The 19749-nt window shown below is 39.0% G+C and overlaps 1 protein-coding gene across 2 annotated transcripts; it reads right to left on the reverse strand.

The window, feature by feature from the left end:
* Positions 1-1344: 1344 nt before the first annotated feature.
* LOC121317577 (histone deacetylase 2) lies at positions 1345-19114 on the reverse strand. 2 transcript variants are annotated; one of them, XM_041253663.1, is made up of 14 exons: positions 18775-19114; positions 15122-15234; positions 14912-15029; positions 14252-14326; positions 14006-14144; positions 13559-13700; positions 7129-7221; positions 6921-7029; positions 6092-6232; positions 4929-5037; positions 4682-4812; positions 4251-4406; positions 2324-2381; positions 1345-1864 (listed from the first exon to the last, which is right to left on the reverse strand). In XM_041253663.1, exons 1-14 carry the CDS (start codon positions 18827-18829, stop codon positions 1834-1836), a joined length of 1470 nt encoding a protein of 489 aa, XP_041109597.1. In that variant the 5' UTR covers positions 18830-19114; the 3' UTR covers positions 1345-1833. The 2 variants fall into 2 exon arrangements, with proteins under 2 accessions (XP_041109597.1, XP_041109598.1); XM_041253664.1 differs by lacking the exon at positions 18775-19114 and adding an exon at positions 15498-15543.
* Between the last annotated feature and the right edge of the window lie 635 nt (positions 19115-19749).

Genomic DNA, 19749 nt, shown 5'->3' on the forward strand with positions numbered 1-19749 from the left:
GATGTCACACGTATCCTTCCTTATTTCTCGGCCCGTCAGAAAGGTCTAAGTAGCTACTGTAAGACGAATCTAGTGTGTTTGTGCCTCAGCAGTGTTACCTATTTTTCTATATGATAGTTTATAACTCTTAAGATGTTTATTATTTTGGTGATACTGTGAATCAAGCTTCATCCAGTTTGTTATCTGTACACATGTTCCCATCAGGGAATGCACAGCTAAAACAACGGAATGACAAACTCCCTGGAAATGTACTTTGTGCACCCCCCCCCCCCCTATAGATTGCAGAGTTTGATTCCAGACTATGGCACTGCAAATCATGGCACCACCCCCCACGGGAGTTCCCAGGGGGTGGTGCACAATTGGCCAAACGCTGCCTGGGGAGGGTTTAAGTTGGCTGAGGAATCCTTGGCTCACCTATGATGCCTGTGGCTGGCCAGGCACCTGTGTGCAATTCAGCTTAACGTTTTGTGACCAGTATATGTGCATGTTTACTCTGTACACTCTGGAAGTCATGTGGAACACCAGATGTTGTAAGTAACACAGGACTGACTATTGAGCATATCAAATATGAGAATGACAGATTAATACAATGAACTAAAAAAATGTAGGGGTTTCTGAACAAAAGCTAAAACAATATGGTAGTTGTAAATAACTTTATGTAAATCAGGTTAGCCTTTTCACATAATCTGTTAAGAAAACTTGAAATGCAAAACTTGAAATTCAATGTGAAAATATATCTTGCAATAGACTACACCAAATGTATGTTTTACAGTTATATCTATTTATTGTCATACAGCACCATCTTGTGGGCATTTTACAAATTAAACCAGCATTCTCTTTCTTTGTGCCTTAAGGAGGGAACTTAAAAACAGAAATATAACTCAAAGGCAATGATGCACAGCGAGTTTTAATCAAAGGCTTAACATTTAATATTTTTAAAAGCTTTTTATAAAGGTCTCATGCCCAGAAGGCACCAGGAACTGAAGGCAGATATGCTATTGTACTATACAAGTGTATCAAATTACATAGACTGTAAATAAGCCTCCACATTAAAATATGCTTAATTTTCAGATTCATGTTAAATAATCCTGTCTTCAGAGTAAAGATTGGTGCCTATGAAAAAAAAAATGATATCCACGATGCAAAAATTTTCCATTTTACAACACGCATGTCATACTTCCATTTAGGCTATATTCAACACAGGGCGAGGTTTTTAATATTAATTATTTTCATGATATACCAAAGCATTGAAAAGACTGCTGGTTGAAAACTGTTTCACTGAATGTACTGTTTCTTTTAGTATGGATAAATATTACAGGGAAAAAATGACGAAGGAAAAATGTGTGGCAAAATCGTTACTTTTATTAAATCACGTGCAACCATGCAAAGCTACCCCATTTACTGCGTTACAAAAGCTCTGCACAGCCGATCAATGAATACAAGTGGACTTGTTTACTGTAGGTTTTATTGGAAGGAAAAAAACACTTAAATTTTACAGATTTAGTATGCATACATTATCATCTAAATACAAACAAGTATAAAAAAAGGTAAGAAAAAATGCACACTTGTAAAACACAAGACACTTTCCCTTACAATTGCAGATGTTTACTGTATTAAAGAACTTAATTTAATCCTACAAACCACAATGCAATAGAAAATCTTATCCTGCTTCAAAAGAAAACCCATAGTTTTCTCATCTACTTTCTAAACACACCCTACATCTAAATAAAATAAATACTTAAAGTTGCATTTAAAAAAAAAAATATTCTACTGCAAATAAGTCTTCAGCTCTTCATTATTTCCACAGCTTACTTGCATAAACAGTTTGTGGGTTCAAGGATTACTGGGCTGCTCAGTCTTAATGCTGTTGGCGAACAGAATGAAAATTGGTCACGTAGAGTATATACACCAAACAATCTGAGACCATGAAAAAAGTGCATTTTTTGAAGTCAAAGTCTGCCTCATGCAAGGTTTCAATTATAAGGCAGAGGCCATTTCAAAACATCAAGACTACACTATATATGTGCAACATGGAGTTTCCATTTAGTAAAGATCCTTCCAGTTAATGGGTTTGACCTTTATCTGAGCTTAAAAAAAAAAAATATATATATATTCTATCCATATTTGGTCCAAGATCAAAAGTCTGTATTAAATACAATTAATTACACACACAAAAACCCACCACATGCTCTCTCCTATATAATATTTTAGGATACACCACCACCCTGATTACACAAACATTTCATAGCTGTCATTCAATTACATTCTTTCCGAAACAAAGTACACCTACATTTATACAGAAACAAATGTATGAAACACCTACCTTTTGTCATCAGCCTTTTCTGAGCCGCTATCTTTAGATTTATCTTCCTCTTTCACTTCTGCATTAAAAACAAAAACAGACAGGAGTCAAACTTGTTTTAAGACTCAATTTGCTGACAGTGCTACGGTCAGTAGAAGAAAATAAACACAGTGTCTTGCAAAAGTATTCAGATCCTTCCTATGGTGTCCCATTTTGTGAAATTACAAAATGATGCACACGCATTCTTTTAAACTTAATAGTTTATTCAAAACTTGAATGCTGAAGACTTAAGGGTAGGATAAGTTACAGTAAATGTCAGCAAAAACTAAAGAGAAAAAACAATTATGTTGATTGCATAAGTATTCAGACCCATCATCAACTCTACTTGGTGGAAGCACCTTTGGCAGCAATTAGTCCTTTTTCATAAGTCTCTACCAACTTTGCACACCGGCTTGGTGCAATTTGTGCCCATTCTTGGTGGATTTGCTCAAGTTGCTTTGGCATCGCTTACAGACAGCAGTTTAAGTCTTTCCACAGACTCTCATTATGATTCAAGTCACGAGTTTAACTGTGCAACTCAAGGACATTCACTTTTACTCATAAGCCACTCCAGTGTAGCTTTGGATCTTTGTCCTGCTGAAAGGTGAATTTTCGCCTAGTCTTAGTTTTAAGTCTTTAGCAGACTGAAACAGGTTTTCCTTTAGTATTTGCCTGTACTTTGCTCCATTCATTTTTCCTTCAATCCTAACAAGCTTTCCAGTCCCTATTGAGGAGAAGAATCCCCATAGCATGATGCTGCCACCACGTTTGACTGTAGGGATGGTGTTGACTGGGAGATGTGCTGTGTTGGGTCCGTGTCACACGTAACGCTTGGCATTTAGACCAAAAAGTCCAATCTGGTCTCGTCTCACCACAACACCTTTTGCCACATTTTTGCAGGATCACTCAGGTGCTTTGTTGCCAACTCCATGCGGGCTTTGAGATGGCTTATTTTTAGTAATGGCTTTCTTAAAAAATACAGGCTACTTATCAAGTGTTCTGAATATTGTTGACTGATGATGTTGACATGTTCTCCCATCTCAGCCACTGAACTCTAGCTCTTTCAAAGTTGTTGTTGGCCTCACAGTGGCTTCCCTCACCAGTTTCCTCCTTGCCTGGCTGTTCAGTTTGGAGGGACTGGGTGGTATAATGCACCTTCCACTTCTTGAGTGAGTAGACTGTGCACACAAAGATATTCAGACCATTATTTTTTTGTACCCTTCTCCTTATCTGTGCTATTCAATAACGTTATCCCTGACCAAGGAACCTCAGAGAAGTGTTTTTATTCTGAAATCATGAGAACCACTAATATTGCACACAGACAGAGGCCATTCAACCAATTGTGTGGCTTGTTAAGGTCATTTTGTATACCTGAATCAATTTAGGTTTGCATACTTATGCAATCATGACTGTTCCATTTTTATTTCATATTATCTATTTACTTCATTTTTGCTTTGAATGTGTGGTGTAGGTTGTGTATATAACACAAATTCCTACTTCAAAGTGTCATGACTGCAAGCTTTAAAGCAATAAAATGTAAAAACTGTGAGACGGTCTGAATACTTATGCAAGGCACTGTATATTATATATATTGTACCATGCATGGGGGAAGGCAGCAGCAGGGCTGGTAGGTGACGTAATCACATACAAAGACATAAGCCTGATATACGCTCCTTTCAAAGGAGCTGGCTCTTTTGTACAGCGATATTGACGCTATGTTTCAATAAGAGGGGTCCCAGGTTCTTGCCCGCCCCCCGCCTGTGTGTGGATTGCCTCGCCCTGTGCAATGCGCCTGCCAGCGGGAACTGAGATCGCTACACACACAGTATTCGACTCAATCAAAACTCTTCATTCCACAATCAGAATGCATTTGCTGTGCAATAAATTTAGTCGCAAACTGTATACAAACCGGCTTTCTTGTCTTCTGTTTCCTTCTTGTCTTCATCTACTCGAGCCCTTTTTGCACTTTTCTTGTGATTTGCAACATTTCTCCTTCCACCTTCTCCTTCATCTTCCGAGTCAGAAAACTCTTCATCACAGGCTATCCTTTTATCAGATGCACGGACTAAAAACAGACAAAAGGGTTACAGTAACGTTAACACATTCATCTTTGGTGAACATAAACTGATAGGTGGGATGCAGCGTCAATGGTCAGGAATTTAGTCCCCACATTTAACCAGAGGAAAAATTCACATTGAATTATTGTGCATTGGGTTTCAACATGAATCTAAGAATCTTAAATGTTAAGCCTTTTGAAGTGGGTGTAAAACACTCATGTGAATATTTATGTGGCCTAGCCAAAAAAGATGTGCATTAGAAGAGCTGGATGCTAGAAATTACTTGAAATGCGTTTGTCTGGGTCTTCCTCATCCTCTTCTCCACTGTCATCTGCAATGGCGTCCTCTGGAATAGCCTGCATCTGAACTCCTGGGGCATGGGGCAGCATGCGCAGGTTCTCAAACAAGCGCTGCCTGCAGAGAGGAAAGTACACTTTAAACCATTCAAATATCTTACTGATTTCCCCCTCTAAATTAAACCAGATATCATGTCAAAATGATTAACTAAGGATAAACAAAATAATCCTTACTTGATCTTGTCCAAATACTCTTGGGTGTTCTGGTTTGTCATGTTGGAAGGACTGATGTGCAACTTAAAATCTGGTCCGAAGTATTCAAAATAATCATTGTAGGGAAGTTCTGAAAAGTTGGAAAAGCAATCAGATTTGAATGGTACACCAGCTGAAGTCACGTCACTGTCTTTTCCGATTGGCTGTACATGAACAGGGTTCTCCCCAAGAATTCAGTACAGCTGGGCAGCAGCACACTACAGCCAGGAGCACTTAACTAAAAAAAAAAAAAACCCAAAAACTGCCACACCAACATATAAAGACAAAGAATTATAGTATTAATAATAATAATAAACAATCCATCCTAATTCATACCCAGGCTACACTACTCAATTTACCCTGATCTTTTGCGATCTGTGTGTTTCTGGCAGAGCTTGCACATCATACCACCCAATTCCTTGCTGTAAAAGAAGCAGATTCCATTTTTTTCCCACCCACATATTGTGTTTTTTTTTTTTTTTTTTTTTTTTTTTTTTAGACGCACTGGCCCCTCTTGCAGTTCTTCTAATTCGCTTTTACAAGTTGCTCATCGCTGACTAAGCTGCTATTTTTCATTATCCATTTCAGTTTGGTAATTTCCACATTCATTGTCACTATTTTTGCTTGGAAAATACCCCCCCCCCACACTCATTTCAACGTTTCAGCCCCAAGAAGTGCTTAAAACTGAAAACCCACCCCTTCAACTATGATTGGTTAATGTTATGTCAAGACGGAACACAGCCGCCATGTGGTTCCAAGATTCCCCCCCCCCCCCCCCCCCCATTTAAGTAGTAAATATGACATCACAGAAATGACACAAGCACAAGCTTTCTGCCCTTCTCTCCACCACAGATGAGGTGTGTAAAATAGATAGAATTGGGGATTGGTTAAAAACAGGTTGTGGGATGCAGAGATTGGTTAAAACACAGAGACCGCCCCAGAGAAACAGTATGACGAGGTGGCCCTTAGCGTACAACCTCAATATTGTGACAAAATGGAGTCATACCAGAAAAGTGCAAAGAAATAAAAATAAATAAAAATAAAAACACAGCCTAGGTGAAGAGAAGCACCAACAGATCAGATGAACACGACAGCATGCCCACGGAAAACATACCAAACTCATAATGCTCTCCAAGCCAACATACCGTTAGGAATTTCTGAATCTAGTGCTACAGCGGTCTCATATGTCCAACACCGAGCAACATTTCGAATTGTGTAGCCCCCTCCTCCCAACATCAGCAGAGGCAGGTTGAAAGTCTTCATATACTCGACACATTTAGCATGACCTGGAAATGCATCAAGCAGTAACATCATACACAAATATACAGTGTGTTAGAATTAAAAAAAAAAAAAAAAAAAAAAAAAAAAAAAAAAAAAAAAAGCTTAGATAGTTTGACAGTAAACACTGAACTATTTCATAATAACACAAACTACTAATTGATCTAACCCAGCATTGCTCCAATTCTGCCACCAAGGCGATTATGTGTCCACAGCAGGGCTTGCATTCTGATTTACTACCAGTTCTTAAGGGCTGGTCCTAATGTCTAGTCACCCTGACTTCTGGCCAACTGTCACCTCCTATTGGCCAGGTTTTGCTGTTAAGAGCACAATCTCCTTCTCTTTGACAGGGCACAGAGTGCAGCGGCTGCAGATACTCTTCTGGGAAGGGTACTGACACTACCTTTTTAGTGAATAAAAACCAGCACCGATTTATATCAAGTCCCTGGTGACAAGCAGGGTTATTGTCATGTGTTATGTGAAACTGACTTTGCTATTCCAATCCTTCTATACCCTCAGTCTTTGGTCAGGAAGATTGATATTAAAATGTACTGTGAAATTCTGTAATAAAATGGTCCTATAACTATAACCTTTGGTCCTGTTGGTGTACAATACAAATGTCGTCTGCTGCTTATGTATTTATTTCTTACACCTCTCCTTAGTATTGGAATATGCATGCATGCACACACAACTCACCTTTAATTGTGAGATTGAAGCATCCAAGCCTATCTCCAGATAGCGAATCTGCTCCACACTGCAGCACCACAGCACTGGGCTGGAACATTTCCATAACTTTTGACAATACCTACAGAGAAGGAAACAAACAAAAAAAAACAAACAAAAAGGCTGTAGAAAGAAATATTGCAAAAAGCAAATATAGCTCGGAAATAAAAACGATACTTACAGGTTTGAAAATCAGTTCATAGGATTCGTCATCTATACCATCCCTCAGTGGATAGTTGACAGCATAGTATTTGCCCTTCCCTGCACCAATATCCTGTGAAGTAAACCATGAAAGATTAACCACCCAGCTGACCATTTATTTTGGCAATTTCCATGTTAAAAATGCTCTCCCCCCCCCACCCCCACATTTTTCATTCTTAGCTCTCAAATAAACAATTTGGACAGTTTTCAAAACAATACTATTTTTTTTTTTTTTTTTTTTTTTTTTTAAATACATTATTGTAATTATGATAAACGGAAATGCAGCATTTCAACAGAACTTAACAAAACAACATGTTTACAATTGTAGCATTATAATACAGATCACAACTTATCCCCCCCCACCACCCCAATCACAGCATTATAAGTATAAATAACTTTTTTTTTTTTTTTACAATGGCAGCATTATACTAACATTATTATACTTGTGCAGGCATATCACTTTTTAGAAATTATTTTTTTGTGATAGACTTCAAAGCCGACACACTTCAAACCCTCAGCACTGCCAACGTCTATCTAGCACATAAATCAGAAAACTTCTGTAGCAAATTTTAATTCACGTCATATATAGTATCTTCCCCAGTTTCAGGCACAGGTTAATAAATGAAAAAACACAAGACAGCTAGGCAGAGGTGACTAATGTTTAAAGAAGGTAGATTTAATTGATGACAGGAGATGATAGGTTAGTGGTGCCTAGCTCTGCCCCTTGAACCCCACCTATAGGTTAACATTTCACAGGGCGGAGCTATGGCCCCTGATAGTGTTTGACAGAGTTAGTAAATATACACACATGGAGAGAGGGGTTCCGCCTTTAAGGCCCAACATTTACTTGATCGATAGACACAATAAACAGGATGGGGGCCACCGTCTTTGAGGTGACCCGACATACGAGAGGGGCACCGTCTCTGAGGTTACCCGACATACGAAGAGGCTCACGAACCGGAAAGAAAACATAAAGTTAGTATTTGTTAAAACATATAGTGCATGGTGTTCCGCCTCTACAAATCCCAACATAATAGAAGGGGGGTTCTGTCACTGAGGAGACCCGACAAACACGAGGGATGCCACCGCTTGGGGACCCTCACATAGAGGCATCAGACCTGAAAGGAGAATTCCAAAAGAAACATACATGCAGATGGAAAGGTTTGGCCTGGGGTCCCCTCTGACTCATGGAGAACCCTCCTCTATGAGGTAAATGAAGCAGAGCTTAACAAAGGGTTGGAGAAAGTGGAGTCACTAACCCCCCAAAAGATGGACCCCCGGCTCCCCGCTGACGCAACGTGAAGAAAAAAGAGAGAACCGCCAATGCATAAGAAAGAAGAAAAGAGAAAACATTTAGACGAAAGAACACAAACACTTAACGTGACAAAGGGGTTAGAATATTGTACCCTAATGACTATGTGAAGACCCTCTGCACAGTGGAAAGAAAAAAACCCTTTTTTTAATTTTATTTCTTAGGGGGAAATCTTTGGTGGCTCAGGCAGAAAGGTCATCCCCACTCCAGACATACTAGCAATAGACTGATGTGCGGTGGATATTTCAGATGAAGAACGAATATAAGTTTCGACTACGGATGAAGTCCTGCGCCCCATATTTTTAATTAAATTCTGGTTAATGTTGGCTTTTGCAGCTGAAGTAGCTGCTCTCATTCATTTAGAATAGGGAGTATAGAATTGCGAAGGAAGACCTGCTCTGGACACCACGGTGGAGAGGTTGAAAACCAATGCCTTGACACAATGGACCGGCTTGAATTGATACACAAAGGGTCGGAGGATGAAATGGCCTTGTGTTCTGCAATGTACTTCAACATGGAAGTGAAGGCACACACAGGAGAGTTGATCTTAGAAAGCTGAATACATTGTCCTTGCCGCAGATGATCTGTTTTTGAAATGCATGAAATGAGAATCTGGGATGAGCTTGGGGTCACTGCAGTGGATACCGAGGGTAGGAAAGCCAGCAATAGAAGGTACTGTATATTCAGAACATCTTGAAAACCTGAAAAATGCAGACAGACATGTGACTTCCATAGTTAAATCATCAAATGGAGAAAAACAGCCATGGCGCAGAATGGAAATCAAGTTACTGAGAAAGTCTATAGAAATAGGCAGGCGAGCAGAAGGAGGAGCCGGAGAGCACTTGGAAATTCCTCGTAAAAGGAGACAAACCACTGGAATTGATCATAGAGTTGGGGAATTGATGGACATCAACCAAAATTGATGCTGAATTCCTGACAAATATAGTCTGATTGTAGCTGGTGTCAGATGTAGAGAGTCCTTTGCATGCACTATGAACGCCATGATCCAGTCCTGGTTGAATGGAGTAGGATTAATCCTGCTTTGTAAACAAAAAGTTACATAACATGCCCAACCTGTAGAGTATGAGGATCTGGTAGATGGGGCAAGTGCTGATGCCATGTAATCTTGAGCTGAATTAAGAAGTTTATTAATAGTTGGATTTAGTTGAAAAGCAGCTGATTGAACTGTGGCGTTGCTGCTGGATATTGCAAAGCTGTGGGCAGCAAACTGTGAAATTTGTAAACGAGAAAGAGCATCAGCTGCATTATTAAAAATGCCCGGTAGGTGGCGAGCTTGTATTAGGAAATTATTAGAGACTGAAATCCATACTAGCCGCCGCAGCAATTGCATGATAAGAGGGGAAGAGAAACGTCCTTTATTTATAATATGCACTATAGTTGAATTAACACAACTATAGTAAAATAGTATTGATTTCTTAGACCAGAGATGACCCCACAGCTGGGCAGCTGCTACTATTGGGTATATCTCTAGCAGAGCTGTGGATTTTAGATGAGGAGATATGTTTTCGATTTCCTCAGGCCATGTACTGCAAAAACCACTGATTGTTAAATAGACCTCCGAATCCCAGAGATAAGGCATCAGTAAATAAAGCCATATCGTGTGGAGCTGAAATGAAATCATCATAAAACATAGAGACCGTTCCAGTGCTGAATAAGCGCAAACCACATTTTAATGTCTTTCCTAGCTTCCGAGGAGATATTTATATAGGAGTCCAGCTTTTTTGCTGTTGATGCCGGCGCTAGCAGTCGAGATATAAACATCCTCCCCTGTGGAATGAAACGTACTGCAAAGTTAAAATAACCCAGCAATGAAAGCAGTGCCCGTTTTTTTATTGTTTTACTGATCTGAAAATCCTCAATGAGGAAACGAATATTGTTAAGTTTAGACTGAGGCAGGTCGGCTTCAAACTTTTCTGTATCTAGAATGCTTCCAAGGAATTCCAAAGAATGAAGGGGGTTGATTGATTTCTCTTCTGAAAGCGGAACGCCAACTTCAGAAAATAAGCTTTTAAGCAAACAGGTGACAGAGATGAATGGATTGGCATTACTTAAAATGCGTCCGATATATCTGCTTTTGCTAACCAGGAACCACGACCTGCTAATTCAATTGAATGTATTGCGTCTGCAATAGTAATGTAATGCAGGGAAAATTGATCTTGGGGGATTAAAATCAGTTAATGCTGCTGGTGCTTGACCCCCATGGTGCTGATAAATCAATGACGCTCCCCCCCGACATTTTCCTCGTGGTAATGGCAATAGGATTAATTCTATATAGTGGAAAAAATAGAGCTAAAATGGACCGACTATCAATCCTTTTATAATTTTTTTTGATGAGAGATTGCACCAATTGTGGTTATTGAGTCGCTGAATAAAGATTTTGCTTTTGAACGAGGAAGGAGGAATTTGAGTCAGACCGGTTAAAACTTTTTTTTTTTTTTAATCCGTCAATCAGGTAATTAATTAAATTACTGTCGGGATGATTCTGTAATTTACTTGATAATGCTGGGATGTTTATAGGAGTAAAGACTGTGAGCATCGGGGAAAGTCACTTGCGTTTTAAAGGGCAGATTGTATTAGCGTGAGAGTCTCCGCACTTGCTGCACATGTGGATAAAATTGCATTGCCTATTCAAACAGAAGACAGTATTGGAATTACTGCAGATTTGTCTTCCTCCTGAAAATCTAATGCTGCGCCCGTATTTGTCTTTCCTTGTGGACTGATCGAGGGGAGCTGAAGAATGTATAGGATTAGGTGCTGAAGACCTCTATGAATTAGCGGCGAAACCGGGTGCTTTAGAGGTTGATGCCATTGCAGCTTTAGGGCAGAGGGATGTTGAGTGATCTGTTGAAGCGCAGATCCCACATGCATTAGCTCTTAAACCAACAAGAATTCTGTTAAATAGATCTGGGTCAGGTTGTGCCCAATTGATGATGTAATTATCTGCTGCCAATATCGCGGCTGCTTTTGCAGAGAATGCTTTATGATACTCAAAAAACAGTCCCTCCGTATCTGACAGACAGCTCCACGATGTAGTATTCGTACGAGTCCAATTCAGCTCTGCGGTTAAGATATACTGAGCATAACACATCTCTGAATATGGAGAACGCAAGGACAAATTCCCCTAATGTAAGATTTATAAACCGTCTGGGATCTCTGGATTTTAGAGTTACTGCCAAATCTCCGCAATCCACTACTCTATGGTCCAAGAATTCCGAAGTCGTCATTAATAGTGAAAGAAAATTAATGTCTTTACCTTCGAGAATGTAACGTCCGATTTGTGGAGATATAGTGTGACGTCTAACAATAGTTGGAGAGGAGGATCCGTATGTACAGGCAGTAGCGAGGTTGTATACTGGAGGATCTGCTTCGCTGGCTGAAATTAGGGCTGGACCGGAAGAAGCTGTAGGTGGCGCTGCAGTATTTGATGCTGGAATTAATGACAGCGCTGTAGATTGTTTTCCCTGTTGCATATTAGATACCCTTATCTAGATCCAACAGTTGAGAACTGACCGAAGATAGAGTATCGGCAAAAGGCTGCATAAATGACTTTATCTCATTAAATATTTGCGAATGTTGGATTTCAATGGCTGGCTGCTGGTTAGCGGTGCTAGCTGTAGGGGTGATTTGATCCGGAATAGATAGGCAGGCAACATTTGAACTGGAACCGGGATGAGAGCCTGATCAGATGTAACTGAAATACCAGAAGGGGAGAAAGAACGGAGACTGGATGGACCCTGGACTGAAGCTGGAGGAGAATGATCTGGTAATGGCGGAAAATCCTGGGAATCTTCTGAATCCAATGACAACTGCTGTAAGTACTCCATTATTGAGGTATACGAAAGTTGATGGGTCTTGAAATCGCTTAGGTTTATTCCAAATGAAAAAACACAAGACAGCTAGGTAGAGGTGACTAATGTTTAAATAAGGTAGATTTAATTGATGACAGGAGATGATAGGTTGTTGGTGCCTAGCTCTGCCCCTTGAACCCCACCTATAGGTTAACATTTATGTGAATTCTGTGAAGTGTAGGTACAATAACTAGGTAATTTTGACCAGTACCAAACCTGACAAGGCCACCTTACAATCTGTAACAACAAATAAAGAAATCCCCTTGTTTTCTTCTCTGCAGATACAATTTTTTACTCAGCTGTGTATATATAAATGACCCGGTCTGTCAAGCACATTTCTTAGGGACTGATGCCATCTGCCAGTAAAAAATAAAAGTGCATACACTTACAATAGGTTTTCTTCTTTTTTTAATTGAAGCATGTTAAAGACGTGTTAAACATTGCAGATGCACATACAAGTGCCTGAACGCTATTCTCACTTGGACGCGCTCCACGTGAATCGCGGGATAAGCAGCTGGGAGGTTAAGACATTTTTTAAAGATAAAAGCTGCAACAGGCTAAGAACTTGATGTAAATTAAGGTCGCACTGCATTTACAAGCGTATACTATTTGAGTATTACTGGTTGAAGTTTGTGTGAAAAAGCATGCGATGGAAGTTTGACAGAATAGAATGCAGCTCTGTTCCACCTGTGTAAAAGACAGCACATGGTAAAACTTACTCAAGTATGAAGCCAGTATCTAAAAAGGCACTGGGTCCTCTTTCCGAAACCACGAAGTCAAGGACCACAATATGTCAAGCACACACGTTCACAGGCCAACGTAAAGGGAACAATTCAGTTTTGCCAGAAGAGATTCCATAACAATGAAAACATGAAATCAGCTTCTCAAACGGTGTACAAGATATGAGCAATTGAAATAGAAGTGATGTTGGACAAAACTATCAGCTTCCCGCACAGGAATGCTTACAGTGACTAACTGTCTTCTGAAACAAGTATGCACAACAAAAAATAAACCTCTTTAAGTGGACTAGCCAACATACGAGAAAGTCATTAAATTCTTAAGTCGTGGCTACAGCAAGAAAAAGGACAGGTACATTGGGACACTGGTAATTAGAACACATACACCAATGTATCTCCTACTGATTAAGTGCCAACCTGGGCAGACAAATAGCACAAGTGATTAGTTTGCTTTACTACAACAGCAGAGGAAATTAAATAAATCTCACTTACCCGCAGGTCACCAGTGCCGGGGAAGTATTCGCCATATTTATGGAACGAAACTGTCATAACACGGTCTGTTGTATAGAATGCTTCTTCAACACCATCCCCGTGATGAATGTCAATATCAATGTACAACACTCTCTGATGATATCTGAAAGAACATAAAAAACAGGTTGGTTACATAACACTTAAAGGGACTAGACCAACATCATAAACACACTGGCTTTATTTACAGATGAATTGCACAAAAAAAACAACAAGCATTTATTTATTTTTACAATTGGCCAAAACAATTACAGTAGTTACTTTTTTATACCAGACAAAATACTGATGGGTTAATAAAACAAACAAAATGATTTCTAGATTATTTCTACCCATGATCTGTAATGTACTCCTGTTTTTTGATCCATTCATGTGACTGTCACAACTTCAAGTTGGTCTTTTGAAAGCACTTACTTGAGTAGCTCGAGGATGGCAAGGACAATATCATTCACATAGCAAAAACCTGAAGCCTCAGACTTCTTAGCATGGTGAAGTCCTCCAGCCCAGTTGACGGCAATATCAGTCTGCTGCCTGTTCAATTTCACTGCTCCGGCTTAAGAGTTACAGGATATTATTATTAGTACTATTACACTATACTTTCATGCACTCGCTTGTATCATACAAGAACAAATATAAAAATGCAACTGTTTAGACACTTACCAGCAGAGCCACCAGTGGACAACTGGCAAAACTCAAACAATCCATCGAACACAGGACAGTCTTCACCAACGTTAACTATAAAAGGACACATTATAGAACTGTTTAGGGTACTACAGAAACAGCATCACTTCAATGGACACATTGACAATAATGAAAATGTTCTCAGAGTTATGAAGGTTGATATTTGTGGTGAATTTACAAAAACGTCTTACTAATCAGCATTCTAACTCCAGATGCTGAGTGCCAAGTTACTGGTGGTATCACTTAAAGAATTCCTTTTCTTGAATATGGTTAAACTGGGAAGGTTGTAGTATGTGAAGTGACAGCAAGTAAAAAGTGAAACTGAATTTTAAAAACGCACCGTATTTCTTTATCTGCAACTGAATTCATTCTGTCCAACTTAAGGCTAAATTTACTGTTGTACACCCATAAAATGTGCATTGATCAGTCTCCATCTGTACGGTTCCAATTGGTACTAGCATGTGCAAATCACACACACCAGAGGTCCAACAGTTGAGAGGGTATTGTATCTTACAGAATGGGATATGGTTCTACTGTATAGTGCAGAAACTACCGTAGCCATAAATGCTTGCCTATTGAACAGCATTATGTTTGTTTTATATAAAATCACTAACAAATTATATTTCAATAAATGCTTACATCTTTGCATCTGTTTGCTGTATTCAGACATATTTTCTGATCTTATGGATCGGAGGAATTTTATGTAATCATCACTGTGGTACTTTGTCATTTCTTCTGCTGTAGCTTTGTGTGGTCTCTAGAAAAAACAAATGCAACAAATGTTTAAAATTTTAAACAGTATTCAGTACAGTTCTATTGCATTAATTATATTGCAAGAATAAAACATACGTATATCTCCATTTTTCTGTAAAGGCCATAGTTTAACAGGAGGTTGTGAGTCATGCGTATTCTGTGAGGTTTCATAGGGTGACCCTGTCCATAGTAGTAGTTTCCAATGTCACCTAAAAATAAAGCATTGCAAGTTAATACAGTACAGTAGAAATCTTGTAGACCTATCATCTCACTTCACAAAGAATTTGTCTTTATTCAAAACTCACCCTTTTAAAACAACGCAAAGGCCTCTTAAAGACATATGTGCAGAGACATGGTAGCCCAGCTTTCTGCACCATTAAGCCCCTAGCGTATTAGTAATGGAAAATGCTTTGCTAAAATAAGGATTTATAAAAACTAGACACTGGTGTATGTGAATAGAAACATAGCATACCATGTGACCTACAGAGGTAGTATTTATGCATCAGGAATCCATACAGCACTATCTGAAAAATCAAGTTTAAATGTGATGAGCTAGAAAAGAAACCAATCAAAATACAATCAGGAGGAGGGCTGTCTGTGAATCAAATTGTTGCGCATTTTATGAATTTATGCTACACCAGATACCCCCAGAAAAAAGCTCTACATAAAAGCAAGAAAACATTTAGAATTGCACCCAATATCTCTAGAAAAAATAGTGAGAAGATTTTGTTCCGTACAAGGGTGTATGTTCCTGTGTTTCTAATTGTAAACACACAATTATGCTCGTGAAAAGATCAATATCTTCTGAATGTACTGAGACAATTCATGTAAATTGCACTGAAATCCATACAATACTAAGCACATCATAAGTCATATTACAGTAGATTATTATTTTTTAATTACATAGATTGTGTGCCTAAAAATGTGTATGTAATTAACAGTAACATACAGTGCATCACAAGTGCAACTGTATACAATTGTGAAGCACATTTCTTATGAAAATGTGTTCCTTATAATTGCATATTCTGGTTAAATGCATAAAACTTTGACAAAGGGGTTATGTAGGGCTCCCGATTTTCCATTCCTGGGAATGGCAAATTCCGTTTTTCAAAATTTACCAATTCAGTTTTTTCAGTGTTTACCAATTTCAAGAACTAATGTAAACTGAACAAATTATATTTTTACATAAAAAAATCTATTGATTTTTTTTAAATTTAAGTCCCTGAGATACTGCAGTTTTCAGGAAAAAAATCTGATAAGAGCTGCAGTCGAGTGGCAGTAAGAAAGCCATTGCTAAGATGGCAAAATAAGAAAAAGAGGCTTGCCTGGGCCATGAAGCACCGCCAGTGGACTACTGAAGACTGGAAGAAGGTCTTATGGACCGATGAATCAAAATTTGAAATCTTCGGTTCATCACGCAGAGTTTTTGTACGCCGTCGAGTAGGCGAAAGGATGGTTCCTCGGTGTGTAACACCAACTGTCAAACATGGAGGAGGAAGCGTGATGGTCTGGGGCTCTTTTGCTGGATCCAGAGTCGGCGACTTGCACAGAGTGAGTGGCACCCTGAACCAAAACGGCTACCACAGCATTTTGCAGCGCCATGCAATACCCTCTGGTATATGCCTAGTTGGTCAGGGGTTCATCCTACAGCAAGATAATGACCCAAAACATACCTCCAGGCTATGTCAGAACTACCTTAGAAGAAAAGAACATGACGGTAGGCTTCAAATCATGGAATGACCATCACAGCCTCCAGACTTAAACCCCATTGAGCTGGTTTGGGATGAACTGGACAGAAGGGTGAAAGCAAAGCAACCTACAAGTGCAACACATTTGTGGGCACTTCTGCAACGGTGTTGGTAAGAACTTTCCGAACAATATTTGATTTCCATTGTAGAAAGAATGCCACGAGTGTGTTCGGCTGTTATATCTGCAAAAGGTGGCTACTTTGAGTCAAAAATTTAGATTAAATTTTGATAAACTAAACGATTCCATGATTTCTTTATCTCCAATTGTTTATTTGTTCTATGCTTTAATTTCAGAGTACATTGAGACATTAAACTGTGTAAATTTCAATAAAAACTGGAAAAATTGAGGTGTTCTAAAACTTTTGACCCGTAGTGTATGTATATTATATATTCCCCCAGGTACTTCAGTTTCTACAACTCCAAAATTATTCCACAGAAAAGAACTCACAAAACAGCTAGTTGCTTAGAACAACTCGACTCCACTCACACAGCACACTGGCAATGCCGCAACATAGACAGACGGTCCATCAGAATAACACCAGCAAAACCATATGTTTTCTGGTTATCCAAAGATCCAAATAAGCATGCAAAAACGTTTTATACAAGCGTGGTCCCTGGGCTTCTGGGTAGAACAGTTTTAAAAGCAAAACATTTTTTTTATAGTAGAACAGCAGTAAAAGACTGTTTGCGCGAATTTTAAATTTTTTTTTTTTTTTTTTTTTAAAGGTGCAGTTGTAATCCCACGATCGTGGAAAGTCAGTAGCCCTAGTTATGTAATTTACAGGAACCTACCGCATGCCAATTTTCATAAGAAATGTGCTTAACTTTTTTTGTTTGTTTGTTTTTAAACAGATCTATGCAATTATGAATGCAATTGATTGGAATACACTACTTGTATAATTCTTAAACCTCCAAATGAACCTAATATATTGGCACAGCATAGCTAAACAGAATCATTGGCACAAAACAAGTTAGAAAAATACTGACACCTTGTTACAAATGTTTTTTTTTGTTTTTTTTCCCCCTCTCCGTTTTTCAGAATGTATCGTATATTTACTGACTGCTACAACTGCCATTACAACTAAACGCACTTGCTCCGCAAGTCCTAGGGCCATACCTCAACACCTATGCTTCACATTCTACGTGGGCCTAGGAGGCCTAATAGCTGCTGTACATGAAGTGATAATGTGGCAGTCAAAGCAAATCTGCAGCGGTCTCAGATGCAAACACAGGCATGAGGTCGCCGCGGAGCCGACATCTTAGTAAAATGAAAGACTTGCACAAGAGGGGAAAAACTGATTTCAGACAAACAAAAAAAAAAAAAAAAAAAACAACAACCCCAAAAAATCCTCCAAAATGAAAGACGTCGCTTTAAAATAAAAACTTCTGCACATTTACCCTGAGATTGCCTTGGTCTGGCAACACTGGCGTACCCCCCGGTTGAAAACCCCCGGTCTAAACCAAATGAGTGACTGCACGAAAAGTCTTAAGTGTTTTTTGATGGAGACGAGCATGCGCAGTTAAGAAAATCATAAAATTTGGATTTTCCACTGAAGGCCTTGGCGGCAATGAATGTTTTAAGAACCAGTCCAACTTTTCAAGACGCATTGCAACAACCCTTAAAAAGGAATCGCATATAACAATTACAAATATTTCGGTTTAACAGCCTAGTACGACTCATAAAAATAATAATAAAAAAATCACATTCCAAAAGTTGTAGAGCAAAGGCCATTTGCAGTGTTCTGCAGCAGTACTACGACTACTCAGGCAACTGCACGAGAAATCACCCGTCACAAACCGTATATATTACTACTGTAAAACAAATAACTAACCATCACAATGCAGCTCGTTTTAAAAAAGACAGCGTCCTTCCTCATCCTCATCCTCACAAACATTAGTGCATCAGTAAAACCAAATTAGCAACGTTGTTAACACTCAAAGTGGAAAAACTACTGCTTGTATTATTATTATTATTATTATTATTATTATTATTTTACGTACCATCGTAGTAGTAGCAGACTTTTTTCTTAGTGCCTCCTTGATGCGTGTACGCCATTATTACAGTTTGTGGGTTTTGTGTGTGTTGCCCGATTCAAGGGACACAAACACCAGCTGAACTAGGCAGAGCGAGAACAAGAAAGAAGAAAGCAACTGGGGCGTGGGGCGGTGCAACTGCGACAATAGGGGGATCCAACAGACGATCACAAAACTAAACTATAGTTGTAGAAATATTTATAGATTTTTTATTTTAGTTGTAAGCCATTATTAGACACGCTTTTTTTATGTTGTCTTTAATTAAATAAATTGCGAAGAATTACAAAATGATGTCTGGTCATTCGCTAGTTAAGTGAATGGTAGAGCCGGCTGCCTGGCAGTTGCTTTGGACCGCTACAGAAGACACAAGGTGCGTTCACGGAGATCATTCTGCGCAGATTCTGTGTAGAATCTGACCAGTTTAGCCAATGATCATCTAAGAATGATCTGCGTGAACGCACCCATTGGCTAAATTGGTCAGATTCTGCACAGAATCTGCGCAGAATTATCTCAGTGAACGCACCCATTGCTTAAAAAAGCGACACAGTAGCTGGGCATGGCCGGATGTAATATTGAAAATTGCTACTTTTGAATTACATATAATGAGATTGTTCCTTTATATAAAAACATTCTGTAGAGTGTAACCTTGCTTCTCATTTTCATGATGCTTTAGCCCTTCACAATATTCTCAAAAATTAAATTATGCTTTAATTATTTAATCAGCAAATGCAATGCTTCTTGGATTTCACCTTCTGCAGAGTAAAAGTCCACATCAATAATGTTAATATGCCATATTCCATCCCAAAAGGAGAAGCAGGTTTCCAGACGTGCAACATTAGTGTGACGCACAGATTTGCCAAATAGAAGGGCAGACAAGCACATAGCCCCAGAATCGAATACGTTAAAAATGTATGCTACCATAAACGGTTGGAGAAACTGTTC

The sequence above is a fragment of the Polyodon spathula genome, chromosome 6, assembly GCF_017654505.1.
Source record: "Polyodon spathula isolate WHYD16114869_AA chromosome 6, ASM1765450v1, whole genome shotgun sequence".
In the NCBI taxonomy this organism is placed as follows: domain Eukaryota; kingdom Metazoa; phylum Chordata; class Actinopteri; order Acipenseriformes; family Polyodontidae; genus Polyodon; species Polyodon spathula.